The 25,591-nt window shown below is 40.5% G+C and overlaps 1 protein-coding gene across 1 annotated transcript; it reads left to right on the top strand.

Annotated features, from left to right (window-relative positions):
• Nucleotides 1-408: 408 nt before the first annotated feature.
• Nucleotides 409-15,774, top strand: lhx4 (LIM homeobox 4). Its single transcript, XM_086115509.1, has 6 exons — nucleotides 409-1,608; nucleotides 4,652-4,823; nucleotides 7,798-8,000; nucleotides 8,698-8,852; nucleotides 9,531-9,702; nucleotides 11,845-15,774. Exons 1-6 carry the CDS (start codon nucleotides 1,530-1,532, stop codon nucleotides 12,231-12,233), a joined length of 1,170 nt encoding a protein of 389 aa, XP_085971635.1. The 5' UTR covers nucleotides 409-1,529; the 3' UTR covers nucleotides 12,234-15,774.
• The last annotated feature ends 9,817 nt before the right edge of the window (nucleotides 15,775-25,591 follow it).

The raw sequence follows: 25,591 nt of genomic DNA, 5'->3' as shown, positions 1-25,591 counted from the left end.
ATTCAACATCGTTATTTTTTTTTTCAGTCTGATTGTCAGTGGCGTGTGTGTGCGAGTGCGTGTGTGTGCGCGAGTGTGTGTGCGTGTGTCTTTGTGTTGTACTAAAGGGTCTTGATGTCATTGGATGCGACGACGGAGTTCATGCAGCTTGAACTCGCAGTCCAAAGAATACCTGAAACCTCCAATGGGTTGTGTCAGACTGATCGCAATGTCTTCTTGGACCACTCAATGGACAAAGTGAACGAAATACGTCACCCCGATACTCTGAACAAACGCATTGCTGCTTTCCTCCCTCTCCTCGTGCAAAAAAAAAAAGCCTGAAGCCGATTAATTATATGAATATTCTTAAGATATTAGTGCGTCATCAACATTCAGTCTTGTTGTAAAGGTATATGAATGATATTATTGTGCATAGTGAGGAGCCCATATATCCCAATCATGGATTATTGCCCCAGATTGATAGTGTCCTGTATTATAATTTGAATAGTATCCTGCATGTACTTTTTACGCGTGTTGCTGAAGAAAATAAGATTGCATAGCATCAAAGATCCCATCTGCATCCTGCGTATGGTGTAAATTAGATATCTGAAAAATAAGAACGTCTGTATGGAAAGTGTCGACATCCCATTCACACCCAAATGTATTCGTTTATGTTTCCTTCAATGTAAGAAAGTACAGTAAGTGTGCGTGTAGAGCAAAGCTTCATAGCCAGTTATATCATCCCATCGTTGTACTCATGATTGTTTAGTTATATTTAATGTTAATTGACTGTAAGCATTGCTTCAAGAGGTCGCCTCCATTTTTACTTACTGTAACTTTGATATAAGAAAATGAGTTTGTCTAGGACAGAGTCAAAATGACATCCCATCTAGACGTATTTTTTCTTGGATATAAGAAAAGCTTGATTGTGAAGTTTAGCATCAATATCCTACCTGCATCCATGCTTATGATTTTTATATAAGAATATACAACTATTAGTAATTGGAAGGCCAGATTATCCCATCACCATCCATCCAGGTTGTTGTTTAAATTGACACCTAGCCTGGACTCCTGGTTGCGGGGTCGCCCTCCATGGTGGCCCCCGGGGTTCCTCTGGGGTCACTCTGGGGGCCACTCACGCTGCAGTGAGCTATTTATGGGCTCCAGCAGCTCAGTGTCCCGCCTCGGCTCTCCTTCTCCACCTCCCGAGGATGCTCCGACGAGGAGAAGGGGGCGGGGCGGTGATCCGCGATGGCGACGTAGTCTTTTCATTGGCCCCCGGTGAGTCTGCGCCGTGATGACGTCACGCCCCGCCGCCCCTGCAGAACTCGGCAGCCTGTCTTGATCCTGTCCCAAAAAGAGCTCGGCACGGCCCGGCATAAGCGCGGACGCTATCCCTTGGTGGACATAAACGAGAGGGTAGCAACAACACGAGTATTTTGCTCCTTTTTGTCCCTTTTTTTTTTTCCTTTTTAACATTCGGAAGACACGAGAGGGGGAAGTGCGCCCACCGTGTTGCGGGTGTATGTGCGTGCGCGTGTGTGATCACGATGATGCAAAGTGCAGCGGTCCTTCCCACTGAGAGTCCCGTTAAGAGTTTACCGGACATCCTGGGAGTGCCACTGCAACGTAAGGACACCGGCGGTTCATGTTTATGTCGAGATACATTTTTAAAAAAAATAAATCATCATGATTAGATTGCGTGTCGAGTGCCGCACGAGGACGCGAGATCACATTTTAGCTGCGCACGGTGCCTTTTTGTTGTTTCCATGTTCTGCACGCAATTACATTTGCATTGACATTCATTCGTATTGTTTTGTTTGTTTTTTTGGTCTAAAAAATAGCCTCGAACTTCTCAGCGCCTTGGTTAATTTTGTTAAATTCAAATATGTATTTGAAATGTTACAATAATAACTGCACGGCCTCCCTCGAGATATAAATCCGGTTCGTGCATTGTGTTTGTTCAAGGGCCCTGGCGTGCGCACCCACGCTTCAAGCTGCACAATAGTTCTTCCCAATGACAGCAAAATATCGTGAAGATTTGAATCTGTAATTATGTCGGCATCAAAATAATCGTGTTCGCACGTGATTGCAACTGTAAACATTTCTGATGTGACCTAATTCTGTCATGATATCGAGCTTCCTCACAAACAGGCTGAGTTTAAAAAGACACGAATCCACATTCACCTAATAGTTTAATTCATTGCCAAATAAATATATTTTTAATTATGATATTCTTTTTAATCATATACATACGTGGTGGGATTACGCTATTTAATGTTATAATTCGAGGGAGATTAAAAGATTGGAGAAAGATCCTGCCAGTCAGCCCCCTGCAGTGGATTTAAAACCTGTAAATTTATTTATTTATTTCGAGCAATAAAAGAGACTCTTTACATGTTTGAAATTTCATCCAATGAATTCAATAGAGGGGGGGGGGGTGGAAACTGGAGAAAATGGATACATTGCGTGTGCGTGACCTTTTGCATAGTTGAGGTGATGAAGATGATGAGGTTCAACGTGATGATGGGGAGGGGAGTCATGGCAACCGATAGGAGATAAGAGACATCTCATCGTTCTTGTTTCTTTTTTTAAATGCATATTTTAAATACGATTCGTTTGTAATCAATTTAAATAACTTACATTTGTAGTCACAAAAAAAACAGAAGCGAAAAGATATACATATCACAGATTCAACTCATAATAATATTAATACACCAATTTGGAAGCATTTAAACCCCCGTACTTGACGTCTGAGCTTTTTTTGGACACGTTTTGCATATTTCGACAGTTTTTAGTCTGTAGATGTTTTGTTTCTTCTGTTTGGATCAAGATGTTTACAAAATATTAACAATGTTGAGGCTATGCGAGACGGTCAATATTGTGCGTAGTGAAATTGACGAAAAACATCGGCACGTTTTCTGTGAGGTAAAAAAAAGCGATTGTTGTCACTCGTCCACCATCGATTTAAATAACAGCGTTTGTCCTGTTTATTTCGACGTTTGAGTTTAAATGTTTGCCACAGCAGCCAATTGCACAGTTGTCTCATATAAATCGCAATAATGGCTTTAAAAAAAACTCAGTTTACCGTGTTATTTACATTACGTGTCTCCTTTAAAACTTCCACTGCGGTATCGCGCTCATCTGCTAAAGAAAATGTGTCGAAATATTAAAAAACTATCAGCACCATGGACAGAGACATACACTTGCCAGTCTGTCCCCGAGTGTAATTTTAATCACGATTAAATCAGTTTAGCTATACTTCACTGTATCGTTACTGGGTATAATTTTCGCCTTCTTTTGTCTGCCTTTTTTTAAAGGTTATTAAATCATGGTCCTACCAAAATATAGTGAGGCTTGCATGGGCATTTAAACCAGGGTCATCAACATCATTTTCACTGCAGGCAGTATCTTTTAGCTCAGGTTTCTCTCGAGATGGCTCTTATGATTTGTAAAATCATATACAGTGTAAATGTATATTCGTTTCAAATTATAATGTACACACACAAGTCATTGATAGTATCCGTTTTTTGTTTTTTAAACACGTACAATTTTCAATCAGAAGTCACAGAAAATATAAATATTGTCCAGTTTATGGCAAGTAAGAATTTCGTGAAAATAAATGTTTTCAAAACTGGTTCAATTTCAAAATAAATTATATTTTTTAGTCCATGATGGGCCAGATCTGGCTTTGAGTTTGCTTTGGGATGTGCGGCCACATCTGTACTTTATTGTTTTTTTCATTTTTCAAAAATTTTGGAAGACAAGAAAAACGTAATTTAAAATATCAACGTGTGTTCTCACACGTTGGTATTTTTGTTGGGTCTTTTTCCTACCTCGTTGATGTTTTTGTTGGAATCTCAATTTTAAAAAAAAGAATGGCAATTATGCCATGTAGCCAACTATATATATTTTAACATCAAATGTGATTTTTTCTTGGAAAATGGTACCAAGCAAAATCACTGTTTGTTAGTGTACAACTATTGTCCATTTCATATTGTGAAAGGATTTGTTCATGGTTGTAAAAGTGCCAAACGTGAAATAGAATGTCATCTCAGTCCAGATTTTCATGCCCAAAAGAAAGAACAAGAAACAAGGAGTCGACCCACTCCTTGTTTCTTCATCAGATAATACCCCGTATTATCTGATTAGGAGGGCCACATCAGATAATACGACGGACCAGGTCTGGCCCCCGGTCCTTCAGTTTGACACCGATGGTTCAGGCCAAACCAGCTTTTAAAAGTCCTCCAAGGGCCAAACTAAATGAAAAGGAATTAAAAGGTCAAATAAATATTTGTCATTGTATATTTTGAGCCTTCATGAGTTTGATATTTGTGTGTGTGGGGGGGGGGGGGCAAAACCAGATTTTTCCCATCACAATTTTGAAGAACCATTTATTGACATGAGGGACTCATCCGATGTTTTGCAAACGCATGATGGGTCAAACACAGAGGTCAAATTTCATGTACGTATGTGTACATGACTCTATTCGATACCGCGTCATCAATATTCAGATCTTTCATTTTGACGTCAAATTAACCCTTTCATGCACCCCGTAACCTGATAACACGATAAGCTGTCCACTGTAGTAACCGCTGTCCCTGAAAGGGTTAACGACAGTCAAAGTGATGACAATGAATGTTAAACGTGTGTGTCCCCTCCCACCCGGCAGAGATCCCTCAGTGTGCAGGCTGCAGTCAGCACATCGTGGACAAGTTCATCCTGAAGGTCCTGGACCGGCACTGGCACTCCAAGTGCCTCAAGTGCGCCGACTGCCACACGCCGCTGGCCGACAAGTGCTTCTCCAGGGCCGGCAGCGTCTACTGCAAGGAGGATTTCTTCAAGTCAGTCTTTCCTTTGCCCTTTCAACCTTTGTCATGACCGACTAAGCCACATGTTTTCTGAGGAGCTCCCTGCAATGAGCTGGGGGTTCATTTCATCTTCCTTATGGAATGCTAATTATTGCGCCTTATGTTTGCATAGAAGGGAGGTTAAAATGTGATGGAATCTTTTCTTGTGCTAAATGTGCAAAAAATATATAATGCAGGTACAGTACAAAAATATAATGCAGGGATTAAAGAAATGTTTTTCCTTGTATATTGTGAACTTGTGAATATTTTAGTTCTCTGACGTTTAAAAAACAATTTTTTTTAGAAGTTTATGGCCAACCAGATCAAATGCTCTCGAGGTGATGTATGGCCCACACACCGTTACTTTCCCACCACTGTTTTTAAAGGATTTTTTTTTTAACCCTCCATATATATTTCATGCAGCTCACTTACAATTGTAACTAAAAAGATTTCTGCTATTCACCGGTATTAAAAATAATTAAGATAATCGAATCAAAATGAATAACCAAAATACCAAGAAGACAAATGGTGCGTTTTTAATGATTCCACTATGTATTTGAAAAAAGATCAACAGCAAAAATGGCTGTGATTGAAATAAATAAATACATACATAAATACACACAAATAAATAAATAAATTAATTAATAAATATATACATAAATAAGAAGCATAAATTGTTGATGAATATAAGTCATGAAATGATCAAATGATGTGATGCCATGATGCACTAAAAAATAACCCTTTCGATTTACTTAATTGGAACACAGTTGCACATCCTTAAAATGTGGTAAACCAAAGTCATCTTCCCGTGTTTTCCTCAAAAATAAACAAATGATATGCGTGAGTTTCACGCATTTTAATCATGTACAACTGAAAATCAAGTTCGTTTTTTTCAACGTGCTCCAAGTGACTTTCAAAGCACCTTATTAAGAAACTCACGATTAACATGACAACTTCACATACTGGATAAAAATGAAGAGAATGAATTGAAATATTATGAGTGCACAAAATACTGCCACCAAAATTTACTTGTATCTTGGTACTGACCCCTTTTTATTTTAGGGAAGTTCCAGGTTCCACAAATATTGTAAATAATTCTAGAAATACATATGTTGCATTACCTTTCCATTTTCTATTTTCCAAATCCTGTGCAATACTTCACCCTGCAGGGAGTCCTCAGTTTCCAATAGAGTTCCACTTGCACAAATTTCTACATAAGTTGCAGTGTGTCACAGTCAGTCACAAACCTACGATGACACTGTCAATTTAGTATTTGTCTGGAAAACAATCAAATGAAACGCAGTCAGTTGTATGTGAGCACAAACACGGCACCCCTTGTAATTTTTTTTTTTAACTACCTGTCCATGACCCACAGCCACCCTTAATGAATCCGTGACCCACTTTCGGCTCCTGACCCACAAGTCGAGAATCACTGATTCAGATGATCAATTCATGCATTGTAAACTATTTTTTTTTTCCTGCAATTGGATTTCTGAAGCATGACCAACTGAAAAGGAGCGGACTTTTTATGAGTCTTTTATTTTTGCATCTTGGTAAAGCAGTTGCACATGGCCTATTACTTGTCACCAGACAGAAAATGATGATGAGGCACACCCCCACCATTTCATGACATCCCAAAATATAAAGGGCAGATCCATTGGTACCTTGAACTTCAATTTCTGACTATTTTTTTTTTTTTAAATCTTGATGAATGCACATATACTCCCAAAGTCATCTCAGGCAACGTTTTCTTTAATATTACTGAAACTCATGAGTGACTTCTTAAGCATAGAAATGTACTCATACGTGAAATTTAGAACATACATGTTAACATGTATGTTAAAAAGAGACACATACATCAAAAACAATTTTGGCGAACAGGACTGAGCCGAGCCACCGTATCAGAGTTGAAAACACATCAAACTAAGTCAAATGGTCGAACTTACTTTTGGCTTTCACCTGCCTTTTATTTATGTATTTATTTATTTTTTTATTCATTCATTTAAGGACAATACACTTAAAGTAGTTTGGAAATACCTAAAAAAAAAAGAAAAAAAAGATGTAAAGGATTTCAATGATTATATTTCATGGTCAGGGCTAATTTCAGGACACGGGCACAAGACAAGAAGTGGGACAAATGCTATTTGTCCAGAGCCGAACCACTTCATTATTCTTTTCAAGTGTATTTCAAACAGATGACTGTGCAGGATGTACCTTGACAATTATGAACATCCTCAGTCCACTTGGCCTTGCATTGCAGAGCTCTTTCATACAATTGAACTCTCCCATGTCGCCACATCAGCTATCAGTTTTACGCAGCACAGTTTTACACGACCGCAAACTACAACCAAATGTATTGTTTCCTACTTAACGTAATGTAGCGGGAAATGAATAGAAATTTGTCTTTGAGCTTTACTGTCAGGCCAAATTTTTCTGACCGCTCTCTGTGGAAGTGTACCTAATGTTGTGGTGTGTGTGTGTGTGTGTGTGTGTGCGTGTGTGTATGTAGGCTTCACCTTGCTCTTTTACTGTCTGAGGCTCGCTGGCGTGATTTAGAGCCTCTCCTGAGTCAGTGTTTTATTGGTCCTCCGGAGGGTGTGTTTACTGAGAGCAGCCTCCTCTTTTTTTCCCTCCTCCTCTTCCTCCTCTTCATCCCCTGTACTCCTCCTGCAAACACATAAACACACACACACACACACACACGTACAGGGGCCGCAGTGCATTGATCTTCTCCATCCATCAAGCTGCAGACAGGTCTATCGTTAACAGAAATGCATTCCAGTGCTGATTTTTTTCCCGCTTCAACAGCTGGAGCTTCTATTAACACAGGCGGGCGCACCATCACTCTTGACTGCAGCTGAGAGGAAAATACATACTGTAGCCGTTCAGGATGGGGAACTACTTTAATCTCAGCTGGTCTCCATCGTTGCGGTCCCGAGCTGACATCCGTCTTTCTTGCTCCCCGCAGGCGCTTCGGAACAAAATGTGCATCGTGCCAACAGGGGATCCCTCCCACGCAGGTGGTGCGGAAGGCACAGGACTTTGTGTACCACCTGCACTGCTTCGCCTGCATCATGTGCAGCAGGCAGCTGGCCACCGGGGATGAGTTCTACCTCATGGAAGACGGCAGGCTGGTGTGCAAGGTGGACTACGAGACGGCAAAACAGAACGGTCAGCAACCATTAGAAATAAATATAACCCCCCCCCCACCCCCCCCAAAAAAACTTGGATGGATAAAAGAAGAACACCCTGTGACCAAATATGAATCCTCTTATTTTTATTAATAATTACGTTTCAGGGCTAGAACTGGATGATCTGTTTAATTAATGCAATTTATTTTTGCAGCGGTGTCCAGCATCATGAGGAGATTTTTAAGGCCAAAAATATATATATTTATTTTTTTGTCAAAATATGAAATACGCCGTTATTTTAAGGTGACGCAATGTTAATTTCAACCTTCCATATTTATTTATTTATTTTTTTAGTGCAAGGTTAAGAAAGTTGACCTTATCCCTTCCTTTTGTTTCCTGATATTGTATTGTGATTTTATTATATATATATATATATATGGCTGCATAATAAGGTAAAATCAAATGACTGAAATGAATGCGGCTATGGTGAGTTTATACTGATGTTCTCGCCGCATGCCTCAATGTTGATGTAAAGTGAAGCAACACTCGGTTGAATGTGTAGCGCGCGGCAGTGAGTTTAAGTGTGTTGTCCCCTTCTTAGATTTATGTGTTGTGCTGCAGTGCTGCTGATATACATGCACAAGGACAATAATGCACTTGCCGACGCCACCGTTCACTCCATTTAACGCACAAGCGATCACGGGCTAATTCGTATTGCCAATGTTTGCTGATGGTAGATGATTCCGAGGCGGGGACAAAGCGACCGAGGACCACCATCACGGCCAAGCAGCTGGAGACCCTCAAAAGTGCCTACAAGAACTCCCCCAAGCCGGCACGACACGTCAGGGAGCAGCTTTCCTCTGAGACGGGCCTCGACATGCGAGTCGTGCAGGTAGACATCAACATATGAAGCCCAGTTGATTGTCAAGCTTTCTTTATTATATCAGGAATGCATCTCCACTAGTCCATACACGGTATTGTGATTAATATTGTTTTGTGGAATATGAATGAAGCAGAAAAATCCACCCGTTTTTAGCCATTTTGCTACTTGCCGTCAACTGAAAATGACATCATAGTGCCTAAGTGCTCAGCTTGTGACCATCACATGACCAAACCTAGAAAATGAGTGAGCCGTGACGGTTGTTACCTAAGCCCTGAGCGACTGTGATATCATTTTCAAACGGCAGCAAGTGGCAAAATGCCCCCAAGAGAGAGATGGATACAAATGGTTTGATTTTACTGCTTAATTCATATTCCACAAATGCAATATGAATCAGAATGCTGTGTTTAGACTAGTGGGGCTGCATAGAACATATTATTATAAAGAACATATTGACTTGACTTTCCCATTTTATATATCCGACTCAAAATCATAGTACAAGAATAGTCCACTTTGGCTGACATGTTTATAAAAAGGCCAAACCTTCATGTCACATTAAAATGGCTACGATTGGCTGGCGACCAGTCCAAGGTGTACCCTGTGCATCGCCCAGAGTCGGCTCAAGACGAGAATGCTTTTGTTGCTATAAGATCATAGTTTGAAACCATTTTGTTTTTCGTCTCTTGTCAGGTTTGGTTCCAGAACCGCAGAGCGAAGGAAAAGCGTCTCAAAAAAGATGCAGGCCGCCATCGATGGACTCAGTTTTACAAAAGTGTCAAACGTAGCAGAGGAGGGCCAAAGGTGGAGAAGGAGAGCTCGGCGGATGACGCAGGCCTCAGTGACAGCGAGCTAAGCTTCAGAGGTAACCTCACTTTATTGAAGGGCTCATACAATTCAGTATTTTATTCATACGAAACAGTTATCATCTTAATACAAACAAAGACAATATTTTGTTGGGATAAAAAGCTATAAGCTTACAAAAATAGTGATATTTATCCAAGGTAAAGTTGCAATAATATGGTGGTAAAGTTAATGTTACTGTCGTTATTTTAACAGGTCCAATTTAATTCTCGTTTTAAAATCAGATTACGTTCTAAAAAAATACACTTGAAGTTTTCGAAATACAGTAATAGGACCTAATTACTGTAATAAGTAATTAAATTAATAAAAGATGGACTGAGTCCATCGATGGCCAGATCCGGCCCACCACATCATTTTATGTGGCCCGCGAAAGCAAATCAAGCATGTCAACTTGCTGAAGTCTGAACCAAAATTTCAAATTGTCATATCCAATCCATCACAACGATGTTTGAACAAGCCATTATTCTTGACTTCTGATTTCAAAGCAAGTTATCCATCAATTTGTTGTTCGCTGTGTATGTAATAAGTGGAGGTGGTTAAACATTGATATGGTTTTACAAAATTCACAGTCATAACGACCCTCCGAGGGGAAACTGTAACGACAATGTGGCCCGGGACAAAAATGAGCTTGACACCCATGTAATACACTTTTTGTTCTAAAATGATGTCACAATTCTTTCAACTCAACTTATCTTTATTTATATCGCACTTTTAAAACAACCATTGCTGCATACAAAGTGCTGTAAAAATCATTCTTACCACAAAAACAGTGAAAACAGTAAATTCATTTTTAAAAATTTGTATCACTAAACAATATTAATTATTTAATCAATTAATCAATCCATAAATCAATTGTATTAGAGCTTTTAATTGACCCAAGATAGGCAGAAGTACTTGGTTAATTAAATTTGTACATAGTTGCCTCAGATGCCAGATGTAGGCGTGAATGTTTAAAAAAAAAAAGATACATCATGATTTCATTGGCAATTATTTCGGGGACCCTCGAGCTACGGTTCGTGGACCCCCCCCCCCCCCCCCCCCCCCACACACACACAGTTTGAGAAACCATGCTTTATTGTATCCATTGCACTTACTGGCCTTCTGTAACATTCCCGAAAGGGACTTGTCAGTCTCCTGGCACGCCGCAAGATGTGAAAGCGCAGTGCTGTGAGTGCATCAGCCATCACATTTGTCTCTGTCTTTATTTTCTTGACTTCTTTGTTCTCCGGCAAATGCAAAATGTCGTTGTTGATTCACATTGCCCTCGCACTCCTCAGACACGTCCTGCAGCCAAACACTGGGTCCCAAGTAGGATGAAAGCCAATTAGACAACCTCATAATATCCTAATATATCTTCCGAGACACTTTCCTTGGCTGTTTTAAAACATATATCATCTTTTTTACCTTATAAAATAAATGAAATTGCAATTTAAGCATGTAGGGGCAAAACCACGAGGCTTTTAGTGAATTACAAAGAAAGGTACTGACAAAGGTATTTGGATGCAACCCTTAATCCATCCATCTCTTTTCACGGCGCTTATCCTCATTAAGGTCACGGATGACCCTTGAATAATTCTGCTGGTTCATACATTTGTTCATTCTTCTATTCTGATTTACATGTTTCATTCATATCGTGACCAAGTGGCAAAAACTCATTTTACACAGATCAAATCAAATTTCCCAATCGCTAAGAATTTAAATGCCATTGTCCGAATACTTCAGTGCTGTTCTCAGACCAAACCAACTCCAAAACTACTTATCCAATTATTACCATAATGACGGACGAAAGGTCTAAATGTTCATCAAAATTCCAGCAGAGGGTTTATTTCCCGAAATTACACCTATGTACTGTTTATTTTACACCACTGTGACATTTGAACGTCCTTGCTGTGCTTAAATATAGCTAAACATATAACTACACCTAATGCTTTACTGAACATGTATTGTACGTGAAAGTTAAATGAAAATTGTACATAAATAAATGTTGAAAAAAAGTTCAATACAACTGAATTGTATGCAAAGTATTTGAAAAGTAAAAAATGCATTGCTTAGAGAAAGGGTGGGGGGGGGATGTACTGTACTTGTACATTGGGAGAATCACCTCCTTCGTGCATTTAGTGACACTCGCGTCTCTCCTCCGCAGACGACCAGGTGCTGTCAGACCTGGGCCACGGCAACGGGCTCTACGGGAGCGTGGGCGACATGACGAGCGGCGGCGTGCTGAACGGCGGCTTCTCGGTGGACGCGGCGAGCCAACCGTACCACGACATCCGCGCCGGAAGCCCCTACGGCCTCCCGCAGTCTCCTTCCTCCATCGCATCCCTGCCCGGCCACACCCCCCTCCTCAACAACCTGGCCTTCACCATGGACGCTCTGGGGGCGCAGGGCGGGCCGGGCGGCGTGGGCCAAGCTCTGAGGGCCATGGCGGGCGGCCCGACCTCAGACCTGTCCACGGGTAGCAGTACGGGCTACCCCGACTTCCCCACCAGTCCCGTGTCCTGGCTGGATGAGATGGACCAGTCCCAGTTCTGAGGACAAAAGGCACGCAAGACTTTTTGTTTCCATCACGCCAGCAGTTTTGGAAAGGCGTTGGAGCATTTAGTCGATCTCCAACCTAGGGTCCATGTACAGTACTGGTACACTCTTGGTCCTCACGAAGACAATTCAGTGCACCAGTACAATGACCGTGTCTTACTAATAACGCCTCTTCCGCTACCGGTGCCACTGATTGCCTTGTAGAACAAACTAAACCTTACTAGTCATCCACTGTGCTACACTAGTACACTACTAGTTGGTATGCAATAGGAGCCTCCTGGACCCGAGTCATAGCCCACTTGTGGTTTTGCTTTACTAGTAATATAAAGTTTTCCAACTAGTATGTCAAAGTTGCACGGATGTCATACAGTACTGTATTAGATTATATGTTACTAGTAAAACACAGTCTTTCTACTAGTGTGCTGAATTGTCTTACAAGTAAGGACAAAGAGTGGACTAGAACATGAAGCCAAATATTGTACACACTAGTAGAATGACTGTGTCTTATTAATAACTTTTCTTCCACAACTACTGCAACTTTTGGCCTGCAAGTAAACAATTAGTTGTTACTTCTAAACAACTAGTAGTAGCGGCACTAGGAACACTAGAAGGCCCAAGTATTTGGCATGCGTCATAATATATCCTTGATTCCAGCTTAGAGTCCATGTCCTAGTGCGCTTTTTGTCCTCACTACACGTTCCTAATGAGGCAAAACTCTGCACTAGTTGACAACTTCATGCTTAAGCACAGTCTTGCTTTGTTGGTAACACGTAGTTGTCCTACAAGTATGCAGAAATGACATACAGAAGTAAAAAAATACATTGAACTAGTGTGACACAGTCCCTCTTTTAATAGGCTGCATTTTTTTTACTAGTGAAGACAAAGGGTGTACTAGTACGTGGACCTTACGCTGGATATTCTCAATAAAGTTCCATGTACTAGTGGTGACACTGCACCTCACTAGTAGTAGTAGTCATAGTGTTCCTAGCAACATTTTTCCACTACTAGTGCTACTAACACTACAAGAACTAGAGAGTAGATCCAACTAGTATCCAGCTAAGGTTCATGTACTAGCACATATTTTTTCCTCAATAGTAGGACCACTTTGATATCCTAGTAGGAGACCTTCAAAAAATGTGCAGTAGTGGACAACTGCGTGCTACTAGTACTACAAGTGGCATTATAAAATTCAACCGGGTAATATCCAACGAGTAGTACTAGTCGAGTGCAAATGTCACCTGAAGCAGAATTTTGCCTCGTTGTTGGAGACTTGTAGTTGTCCAAAAGAAATACCAGTAAGTGCGATGAATTGTTCTACTAGTGAGGACAAAGAGTGTAGTAGTACATGGACCTGAAAGTGGGTATCAAGGATATGGACTAAAAGGCTGAAACGGCGTTCCATAGGTGGCGGCGTGTGGCGACTGAAGCCCAAGGGAAACTCAACAGTGCATCTTGCAAATGCTGACTGGCCGACAACAAACCACAATGAGGCTCGCTCAAGCGTGTCAGTCCGGAGGCGCCCGCACATTTCTGACGGATCGTCCCGAGCCTTTTATATGCACTTTACTCTCCTCGCCACTTCGAGGAGGAAAAGGAGAACGCAGGCGAGGGGTATGCACAAGGCTGAGACAGTGTCGCATCGGGGGAAGAATTTTACAAGCATTGTGGCACAAGTGTTTATTTTGAAAACCCACGTGGAGGTTTTTTTTTTTTCTACGGGCGGGAGGTCGATGCTGATGTTTTCAAACTTGTGTATCTGTGGCTGCTTGACTTGTTCTCGTCTGTGTAACTCAGTGTGCTCTACGGGACACGCGTCAGTGTTTAATGTTCAAGAGATGATGAAGGCCAATTAGAAATGACCCGAAAACATTTAATTGAGTATAAACAAATGCACCAACGTAACATGGTAAGTTTTTACGAGACATGGCCATCTTTTCAGATTTTACAAATGCAAAACATTTGTATGATCCGATGACCAATGTTTTGGTCACCTTTTTTCTAAAGATGGACTTTGGACCACATGACCTTGATCAAGGATGGGAAAATTAATGATGAAAAATGCATATTTGATGTTTTTGTTTTTGTCCTGCCAAGAATTCGTCAAATCGTGAATTGTCATTCAGTCTTTATTCTACATTATTTCAGTGCAATGATTTTTTTAATTTTTTTAATCCATCCATGCATTTCTATCGCGCTTGTCCTCATTATGGTCACGGGTGAACTGTAGCTATTCCAGCTGACTTGGGGCGAAAGGGGTACACCCCGGACTAGTCCCCAGACCACATCACAGGTAACAAAACAAGGAACCATACACACTCACAATCGAATATTTGCATAACTTAAGAGTCATCAATGAACCTAAAAATGCTTTTCTTACTTTTCCCCAGTGTGGCTCTTATTATTATTGATCACATTCGTTTTTTTTTTTCAACGAAGCATTATTAAAACTGAAAAGCCATTTCTGAGGGGGGGGGGGGGGTGTCTGCTTGGAGGACAACTTGACCTGTGGAAACAAATTGCAGTGCGCCACATGGATCTTTGTTTCAGCTCTGTACTTCCCCTTCGTCTGATCCGGGCTTCTCTTCGTAATCTACTCAGTGATGCGGGGATCTATCTGGCTGCGCCCGCTATCATCCTACTTACTGAGGCCAGATGTGTTGTCAGCCTGTTCTCCAACGGTCTAGAAAACAGTGGCAAAGCTGAGATTTCTTGCAGTTCAGTTCGGGGCTTCAAAAGTAAAGCAGATTTTTGTTTTGTTTGTTCAAAGTGCAATCGTTCAACCAACTGGAAGAGGAGCCATAGATGTGTGAATGCTCGGAGATGAGGATGAACCCCAAAGGCTATTGTGCATCGAAAGTTGCTTGTTTCTCAGCATGGACACACGAATGTCCATGCTGAGAAGCAAGCACACAAGTGAATACGGAGGATTATTAAAATGGTCAACGGCAAATTGTAATCAGAGATGGCTTGTGTCCATAAACAAATTGTTGACCCTGATTTCACAAATGTCTTTCCTTTTTCCCAGCCTATCAGGTTTTTGAAATAGTCTTGTTTCGCTTCTAAATTTGACCTGTATAAGAATTTCAGCATCGGCATATATCTCAGCATTGAAACATTTTTTTTGTGGGGGGGGGGGGGGGTGACAAGACTTAAATGTCAATTTCTGTTTGGCCTGTCAAAAAACACATTTGCTGCATTTTTATCTCGACACGTTTTTGCTTTTGTCGACTGAAGAGATTAATTAAACAATCCCCATTGTTCTTTCCCCTCATCGTTACAAACATGTACAAAACATCCCAAACCGCTTTTTCTGTCTGCGTTGCCTCGAAAGTTTGCATCTTAATGTTGTAAATTGTGTACAGTTTGGCGTGTTGATCGTCTTGTTTCATGAGTGCTATTTATTATTGCCATGTGTCTTTGGAAAAAGATGTAAAGGAGAGCACTGAATTTATTCATTTATGCCTTCTGTGTAATGGTATGAACTGTGTACAGTCAAATCTATATGAGGACAATAAAGATGGATTGTCTTTGGGTTAAAGTCGGCTGCTTTGTTGTCAATACGATATACAACAAAATAGGCGCTGCTGTAGGTGTTTGCATTATTTTCTGGGGGGGGGGGGGGGCGTATCGAAACACTCTTTAGAGAGAGTTAACCCGCAAATTCATTTAGCCATAGAGAGCATTTACCACACACTTAGACCTCGATTCAATTGTGGAGATCCATTTAGCAGAAGCAGCAGACAGTGGTGGGTCAGTTAACAGTGATTGATGCGCTCTCAGGGTGGGGGCGACCACAAAGACACATGACGTGACGAGGAGAAAAAAACCCCCACAAGTAGAGAAACAGCTGCCTGATCCTGTCACTGTTAAAGAGACTGCGGCAGATTGTTCCAGCTCGCTTTAATCCTCATGCTGTTAACTAATTGTGCGGCGCTTTGTGAAATATGTGTTAATAATCTCTCTAGGCAGGCAGATCTGCAAACATGATCTATCCAAAGGAATAGGAATGCAAAGTAGTAAACAACTGCATTGCCTCCCATCTACTGTACTGTAGCACCATAAGAAGTTAGTGACGGCAGCATTTCCGGGTTTTCCTGACATTCTTGGCACCGTTGTAAACTCAAACAAGAGTCTGGGAGACAAGTCAAGTTAGGCACTATGCAGCGACACGCTGCTGTGAATAACTTCAAAATAAACGCACACCCAGGCTGCGATGCCCATTCATAATTATACAATGTGAGCTTTAATTTGAAGTTGGTCCTCCCACCGATTTGGCTGCGTATTCCTGTCATGCACAGCAAGAACAACTTTTGCTGTGGTTGCCTTGACTCTTTGACCGTGTAAACATAAATGAGCAAGGAATCGAGGCAGAAAAACATGCTTACAGTATTTCTTTGAATCGAGGTGCTCGTTTCAGCCGGTAGTCTTGCTAACCTACATACACCCTGATATATAAAGAACATGAGAGATTGTTGTCACATGTAGTCAATAGCCAGATATTCCTGCAGCTCCTTCCATCTTACTGTCTCTTGGCAGCCTCGTTTTCTTCATCTCTTTCCAAACCACTTTGAAGGGCTGGTTCGTCACTGTTGTGCCATATTTTTCGCACTTGATGTGTTCACTGTGTTGCATGCTATATTTAATGCCTTGGAAAGTCTCTTGTACCTTATTCCTGGCTCATACCTTTGAAGAATGAGATCACTATGATGCTGTGGAAGCTCTCTGCATCTGTTGTGACATGTGAGTACAAGAATGTCACGAAAAGACTCCTAGAACACTTGACATTTTTTTTAATATGATAAAAACCTGGCAATTGGAACGGGGGGGGGGGGGTGTTAACCTTTTATATCCACTGGACAAACACTGCAGAAATTCGGAGATAAACGCTCTTCATTGGACAATGACAGTTGCATAAATCTCAAGCATTGCACAAAAGTCGAGCTTCATGACTATGTCATGCATGGCTTTAAGCGGTTTTGTTGTTCAGTTTCGTTGTGTTTTTTCCAAAGAAGAACATATAGAAAAAGAATGAAATTACACCCCAGCATGCATCCATAAGCTCATCTGTATGCTGCACAGTGTTGTGTCCAAGAACCGGCAACCCGAGGCCAAGGCCAAGGACTTGACTCCGAGGCCAAGGCCAAGGACTTGGAAAATTTTCCGAGGCAAGGCCAAGGCCAAGGACTTGAGAAATTTTCCAAGGCCAAGGCCAAGGACCAAGGACTTGCCTCCAAGGCCAAGGACCAAGGACTGATTTTGAAGCTGAGGCCTAGCCGAGGAGTATAGTAAGGCGTATATAGCCGAAAAAAATGACCATGGATAGTAAGGCGTTTTTAGCCGGAAAAAAAGACCATGTACATAGTCAGACGTTTTTAGCCAAAAATCATGACCATGTGTAGGAAGGCGTTTTTAGCCGAAAAAAACAACCAAGTAAAAGTAAGGCGTTTTTAGCCGAAAAAGATGACCATGTAAAGTATATAGTAAGGCGTTTTTAGCCGAAAAAAACTACCATGTATATAGTCAGCCGTTTTTAGCCAAAAATCATGACCATGTGTAGTAAGGCGTTTTTAGCCGAAAAAATCGACCATGTATAGTAAGGCGTTTTTAGCCGAAAAAAACGACCATGTAAAGTAAGGTGTTTTGAGCCGAAAAAAACGACCATGTACAGTTAGGCGTTTTGAGCCGAAAAAAAAAGGCCACATATAGTAAGGTGTTTTTAGCCGAAAAAACGACCACGTATAGTAAGGCGCATTTAGCCGAATAAAATGACCATGAATACTAAGCCGTTTTTAGCCGAAAAAAACGACCATGTATATTAAGGCGTTTTTAGCCGAAAAAAAATGACCTTGTATAGTAAGGCGTTTTTAGCCGAAAAAAACGACCATGTATAGTAAGGTGTTTTTAGCCGAAAAAACGACCACGTATAGTAAGGCGCATTTAGCTGAATAAAATGACCATGAATACTAAGCCGTTTTTAGCCGAAAAAAACGACCATGTATATTAAGGCGTTTTTAGCCGAAAAAAACGACCATGTATAGTAAGACGTTTTTAGCCGAAAAAAAAGACCATGTATAGTAAGGCGCTTTTTAGCCGAAAAAAACGACCATGTATAGTAAGGCGTTTTTAGCCCCAAAAAAACGACCATGTATAGTAAGGCATTTTTGGCCGAAAAAAACGACCATGTATAGTAAGGCATTTTTAGCCCCAAAAAAACGACCATGTATAGTAAGGCGTTTTGAGCCGAAAAAACGGCCACGTAAAGTAAGGCGCATTTAGCCGAATAAAATGACCATGTATACTAAGCCGTTTTTAGCCGAAAAAAACGACCATGTATATTAAGGCGTTTTTAGCCGAAAAAAAAGGACCATGTATAGTAAGGCGTTTTTAGCCGAAAAAAACGACCATGTATAGTAAGCCGTTTTTAACCGAAAAAAAAGACCATGTATAGTAAGGCGTTTTCAGCCGAAAAAAATGACCATGTATAGTAAGGCGTTTTTAGCCGAAAAAAACGACCATGTATAGTAAGCCGTTTTTAGCCCCAAAAAAACAACCATGTATAGTAAGGCGTTTTGAGCCGAAAAAAAGGACCACGTATAGTAAGGTGTTTTTAGCCGAAAAAAACGACCACGTATAGTAAGGCGCATTTAGCCGAATAAAATGATCATGTATATATAGTAAGGCGTTTTTAGCCGGAAAAAAAAACGGCCATATATCGTAAGGCGTTTTTAGCCGAAAAAAAAGACCATGTATAGGAAGGCGTTTTTAGCCGAAAAAAACGACCATGTATATTAAGGCGTTTTTAGCCCCCAAAAAACGACCATGTATAGTAAGGCATTTTTGGCCGAAAAAAAACGACCATGTATAGTAAGGCGTTTTTAGCCCCCAAAAAAAGACCATGTATAGTAAGGCATTTTTGGCCGAAAAAAACCGACCATGTATAGTAAGGCGTTTTTAGCCGACCAAAAAATGATCATGTATCGTAAGGCGTTTCTAGCCGAAAAAAACGACCATGTATAGTAAGGCGTTTTTAGCCGAAAAAAACCACCATGTATATTAAGGCGTTTTTAGCCGTAAAAAAAAGGACCATGTATAGTAAGGCGTTTTTAGCCGAAAAAAACGACCATGTATAGTAAGGCGTTTTTAGCCCAAAAAAACGACCATGTATTGTAAGGCATTTTTGGCCGAAAAAAACCAAACATGTATATAGTAAGGCATTTTTAGCCGAAAAAAAACAAACCATGTATAGTAAGGCGTTTTTAGCCGAAAAAAAAGACCATGTATAGTAAGGCATTTTTAGCCCCCAAAAAACGACCATGTTGTAAGGCATTTTTGGCCGAAAAAAAACGACCATGTATAGCAAGGAATTTTTAGCCCAAAAAAAACGACCATGTATAGTAAGGCATTTTTAGCCCCCAAAAAAACAACCATGTATAGTAAGGCATTTTTGGCCGAAAAAAAACAAACATGTATAGTAAGGCATTTTTGGCCGAAAAAAAACAAACCATGTATAGTAAGGCGTTTTTAGCCGAAAAAACAGACCATGTATAGTAAGGCATTTTTAGCCCCCAAAAAACGACCATGTATATTAAGGAATTTTTGGCCGAAAAAAAAACGACCATGTATAGTAAGGCGTTTTTAGCCGAAAAAAACGACCATGTATAGTAAGGCATTTTTAGCCCCAAAAAAACGACCATGTATCGTAAGGAATTTTTTTGTGTCAAAAACGACCATGTATAGTAAGGCATCTTTGGCCGAAAAAACCGACCATGTATATAGTAAGGCATTTTTGGCCGAAAAAAACGACCATGTATAGTAAGCCGTTTTTAACCCCCAAAAAACGACCATGTATAGTAAGGCGCATTTAGCCGAATAAAATGACCATGTATACTAAGCCGTTTTTAGCCGAAAAAAACGACCATGTATATTAAGGCGTTTTTAGCCGGAAAAAAAAGGACCATGTATAGTAAGGCGTTTTCAGCCGAAAAAACGACCATGCATAGTAAGGCGTTTTTAGCCGGAAAAAAACGGCCATGTATCGTAAGCCGTTTTTAGCCGAAAAAAAAGACCATGTATAGTAAGGCGTTTTTAGCCGAAAAAAACCGACCATGTATAGTAAGGCGTTTTTAGCCCCAAAAAAACGACCACGTATAGTAAGGCATTTTTGGCCGAAAAAAACCGACAATGAAAAATAAGGCTGTTTTGGCCGAAAAAAACGACCATGTACAGTAAGGCGTTTTTAGCCCAAAAAAACGACCATGTATTGTAAGGCATTTTTGGCTGAAAAAAACCCGACCATGTATAGTAAGGAATTTTTAGCCCCAAAAAAACGACCATGTATAGTAAGGCATTTTTAGCCCCCAAAAAAACAACCATGTATAGTAAGGCATTTTTTGCCGAAAAAAACGACCATGTATAGTAAGCCGTTTTTAACCCCCAAAAAACGACCATGTATAGTAAGGCGCATTTAGCCGAATAAAATGACCATGTATACTAAGCCGTTTTTAGCCGAAAAAAACGACCATGTATATTAAGGCGTTTTTAGCCGGAAAAAAAAGGACCATGTATAGTAAGGCGTTTTCAGCCGAAAAAACGACCATGCATAGTAAGGCGTTTTTAGCCGGAAAAAAACGGCCATGTATCGTAAGCCGTTTTTAGCCGAAAAAAAAGACCATGTATAGTAAGGCGTTTTTAGCCGAAAAAAACCGACCATGTATAGTAAGGCGTTTTTAGCCCCAAAAAAACGACCACGTATAGTAAGGCATTTTTGGCCGAAAAAAACCGACAATGAAAAATAAGGCTGTTTTGGCCGAAAAAAACGACCATGTACAGTAAGGCGTTTTTAGCCCAAAAAAACGACCATGTATTGTAAGGCATTTTTGGCTGAAAAAAAACCGACCATGTATAGTAAGGAATTTTTAGCCCCAAAAAAACGACCATGTATAGTAAGGCATTTTTAGCCCCCAAAAAAACAACCATGTATAGTAAGGCATTTTTTGCCGAAAAAAACAACCATGTATAGTAAGGCATTTTTGGCCGAAAAAAAACATCCATGTATAGTAAGGCATTTTTGCCCGAAAACCCCCCAACCATGTATAGTAAGGCATTTTTAGCCCCCAAAAAACGACCATGTATAGTAAGGAATTTTTGGCCGAAAAAAACGACCATGTATAGTAAGCCGTTTTTAACCGAAAAAAAAGACCATGTATAGTAAGGCGTTTTTAGCCGAAAAAAATGACCATGTATAGTAAGGCGTTTTTAGCCGAAAAAAACGACCATGTATAGTAAGCCGTTTTTAGCCCCAAAAAAACAACCATGTATAGTAAGGCGTTTTGAGCCGAAAAAAAGGACCACGTATAGTAAGGTGTTTTTAGCCGAAAAAAACGACCACGTATAGTAAGGCGCATTTAGCCGAATAAAATGATCATGTATAGTAAGGCGTTTTTGGCCGGAAAAAAAACGGCCATATATCGTAAGGCGTTTTTAGCCGAAAAAAAAGACCATGTATAGGAAGGCGTTTTTAGCCGAAAAAAACGACCATGTATATTAAGGCGTTTTTAGCCGAAAAAATCGACCATGTATAGTAAGGCGTTTTTAGCCGAAAAAATCGACCATGTATAGTAAGGCGTTTTTAGCCGAAAAAAAACGACCATGTATAGTAAGGCGTTTTGAGCCCAAAAAAAAACGACCATGTATAGTAAGGCATTTTTGGGCGAAGAAAAACGGCCATGTATATAGTAAGGCATTTTTGGCCGAAAAAAATGACCATGTATATAGTAAGGCATTTTTAGCTGAAAAAATCGACCATGTATAGTAAGGCGTTTTTAGCCCAAAAAAACGACCATGTATAGTAAGGCGTTTTTAGCCGAAAAAAACGACCATGTATAGTAAGGTATTTTTGGCCAAAAAAAATCCGACCATGTATAGTAAGGCTTTTTTAGCCGAAAAAAACAACCATGTATAGTAAGGCGTTTTTGGCCGAAAAAAACAACCATGTATAGTAAGGTGTTTTTAGCCCCAAAAAAACGGTGCAAATGGTTTTCTTGATTGGCTGTCAGCCGGGTGAGGGTAACCCCTCCCCTCTGCCGATGGCCCGAGGACAGCCGGGAGAGGCTCCAGCACACCCCCCCGATCCCCGACCCTTGTGAGGACAAGGGGATGAGAAAATGGATGGGAGGGTGGACGGACAACACCCATGCCAGCAAGAAGAGAACACGCAAGCGCGACAGGCCGTAGCTGGATTTGAACCCTGGACCTATGCGTTCGCACTCCAACGCACTAACCAGTGGGCCACGGAGCAGGCCCAGCAACACACTCAAAGTTATAAATGACAGCATAAAACACCTTTTTTTTTTTTTTTTAATTAAAAAAAATAAAAGATCAACCCAACACATTAAAAGTCATGATACCCTTAATTCTCTCTTTGTTGTCATTTCTTGCTCTTGTGCAGCTTTCTTGGCTTCGATCTTCTCCACCAGTTCCTGTCGGAGAAAGAGAATATGTCATCTGACCATCTCAGTCACAACAGGACATTTGCGTTTTTGGCCAAAAAAACCGACCATGTATAGAAAGGCGTTTTTAGCCGAAAAAAACCGACCATGTATAGTAAGGCATTTTAAGCCCCCAAAAAACGACCATGTATAGTAAGGCATTTTAAGCCCCAGAAAAACGACCATGTATAGTAACGAAAATTTAGCCCCAAAAAACGACCATGTATAGCATGGCGTTTTTAGCCGGAAAAAAAATGACCATGTATAGTAAGGCATTTTTGGCCGAAAAAAAACGACCATGTATAGTAAGGCGTTTTTAGCCAAAAAAACGACCATGTAGAGTAAGGCATTTATAGCCCCCCAAGAAAGACCATGTATAGTAAGGCATTTTCAGCCCCAAAAAACGACCATGTATAGTAAGGCGTTTTTAGCCGAACAAAACGCCCATGTATAGTAAGGCGTTTTTAGCCGAAAAAAACACCCATGTATAGTAAGGCGTTTTTAGCCGAAAAAAACGACCATGTATAGTAAGGCATTTTTAGCCCCAAAAAAACGACCATGTATAGTAAGGAATTTTTTGTGTCAAAAACAACCATGTATAGTAAGGCATTTTTGGCCGAAAAAAAACGACCATGTATAGTAAGGTTTTTTTAGCCGAAAAAAACGACCATGTATAGTAAGGCATTTTAAGCCCCCAAAAAACGACCATGTATTGTAACGAAAATTTAGCCCCAAAAAACGACCATGTATAGTAAGGCGTTTTTAGCCGAAAAAAAGACTATGTATAGCACGGCGTTTTTAGCCGAAAAAAAATGACCATGTATAGTAAGGCATTTTTGGCCGAAAAAAAACGCCCATGTATAGTAAGGCGTTTTTAGCCCAAAAAAACGCCCATGTATAGTAAGCCGTTTTTAGCCGAAAAAAAACGCCCATGTATAGTAAGGCATTTTTAGCCCCAAAAAAACGACCATGTATAGCATGGCGTTTTTAGCCGAAAAAAATGACCATGTATAGTAAGGCATTTTTGGCCGAAAAAAAACGACCATGTATAGTAAGGTTTTTTTAGACGAAAGAAACGACCATGTATAGTAAGGAATTTTTTGTGTCAAAAACGACAATGTATAGTAAGGCATTTTTGGCCGAAAAAAACGACCATGTATATAGTAAGGCATTTTTGGCCGAAAAAAAATGACCATGTATAGTAAGGCGTTTTTAGCCGAAAAAAATGACCATGTATATAGTAAGGCATTTTTAGCCGAAAAGAATCGACCATGTATAGTAAGGCGTTTTTAGCCGAAAAAAACCGACCATGTATAGTAAGGCGTTTTGAGCCCCAAAAAAAAACGACCATGTATAGTAAGGCATTTTTGGGCGAAGAAAAACGACCATGTATAGTAAGGCGTTTTTAGCCCAAAAAAAACGGTGCAAATGGTTTTCTTGATTGGCTGTCAGCCGGGTGAGGGTGCCCCCTCCCCTCTGCCGATGGCCCGAGGACAGCCGGGAGAGGCTCCAGCACACACCCCCGACCCCGACCCTTGTGAGGACAAGGGGATGAGAAAATGGATGGGAGGGTGGACGGACAACACCCATGCCAGCAAGAAGAGAACACGCAAGCGCGACAGGCCGTAGCTGGATTTGAACCCTGGACCTATGCGTTCGCACTCCAACGCACTAACCAGTGGGCCACGGAGCAGGCCCAGCAGCACACTCAAAGTTATAAATGACAGCATAAAACACCTTTTTTTTTTTTTTTAAATTAAAAAAAATAAAAGATCAACCCAACACATTAAAAGTCATGATACTCTTAATTCTCTCTTTGTTGTCATTTCTTGCTCTTGTGCAGCTTTCTTGGCTTCGATCTTCTCCACCAGTTCCTGTCGGAGAAAGAATATGTCATCTGACCATCTCAGTCACAACAGGACATTTGCGTTTTTGGCCCAAAAAACCGACCATGTATAGAAAGGCGTTTTTAGCCGAAAAAAACCGACCATGTATAGTAAGGCATTTTAAGCCCCCAAAAAACGACCATGTATAGTAAGGCATTTTAAGCCCCAGAAAAACGACCATGTATAGTAACGAAAATTTAGCCCCAAAAAACGACCATGTATAGCATGGCGTTTTTAGCCGAAAAAAATGACCATGTATAGTAAGGCATTTTTGGCCGAAAAAAACCGACCATGTATAGTAAGGCGTTTTTAGCCCAAAAAAACGACCATGTAGAGTAAGGCATTTATAGCCCCCCAAGAAAGACCATGTATAGTAAGGCATTTTCAGCCCCAAAAAACGACCATGTATAGTAAGGCGTTTTTAGCCGAAAAAAACGCCCATGTATAGTAAGGCGTTCTTAGCTGAAAAAAACACCCATGTATAGTAAGGCGTTTTTAGCCGAAAAAAACGACCATGTATAGTAAGGCATTTTTAGCCCCAAAAAAACGACCATGTATAGTAAGGAATTTTTTGTGTCAAAAACAACCATGTATAGTAAGGCATTTTTGGCCGAAATAAAACGACCATGTATAGTAAGGTTTTTTTAGCCGAAAAAAACGACCATGTATAGTAAGGCATTTTAAGCCCCCAAAAAACGACCATGTATTGTAACGAAAATTTAGCCCCAAAAAACGACCATGTATAGTAAGGCGTTTTTAGCCGAAAAAAAGACTATGTATAGCACGGCGTTTTTAGCCGAAAAAAAATGACCATGTATAGTAAGGCATTTTTGGCCGAAAAAAAACGACCATGTATAGTAAGGCGTTTTTAGCCCAAAAAAACGCCCATGTATAGTAAGCCGTTTTTAGCCGAAAAAAACGCCCATGTATAGTAAGGCATTTTTAGCCCCAAAAAACGACCATGTATAGCATGGCGTTTTTA

Source organism: Hippocampus guttulatus, chromosome 7, assembly GCF_054856545.1.
Source record: "Hippocampus guttulatus isolate MCC_2025c chromosome 7, RoL_Hgut_1.0, whole genome shotgun sequence".
Taxonomy (NCBI): domain Eukaryota; kingdom Metazoa; phylum Chordata; class Actinopteri; order Syngnathiformes; family Syngnathidae; genus Hippocampus; species Hippocampus guttulatus.
Note: the sequence above shows the minus strand (reverse complement) of the source record. Positions and strands in the feature narration are given on the sequence as shown.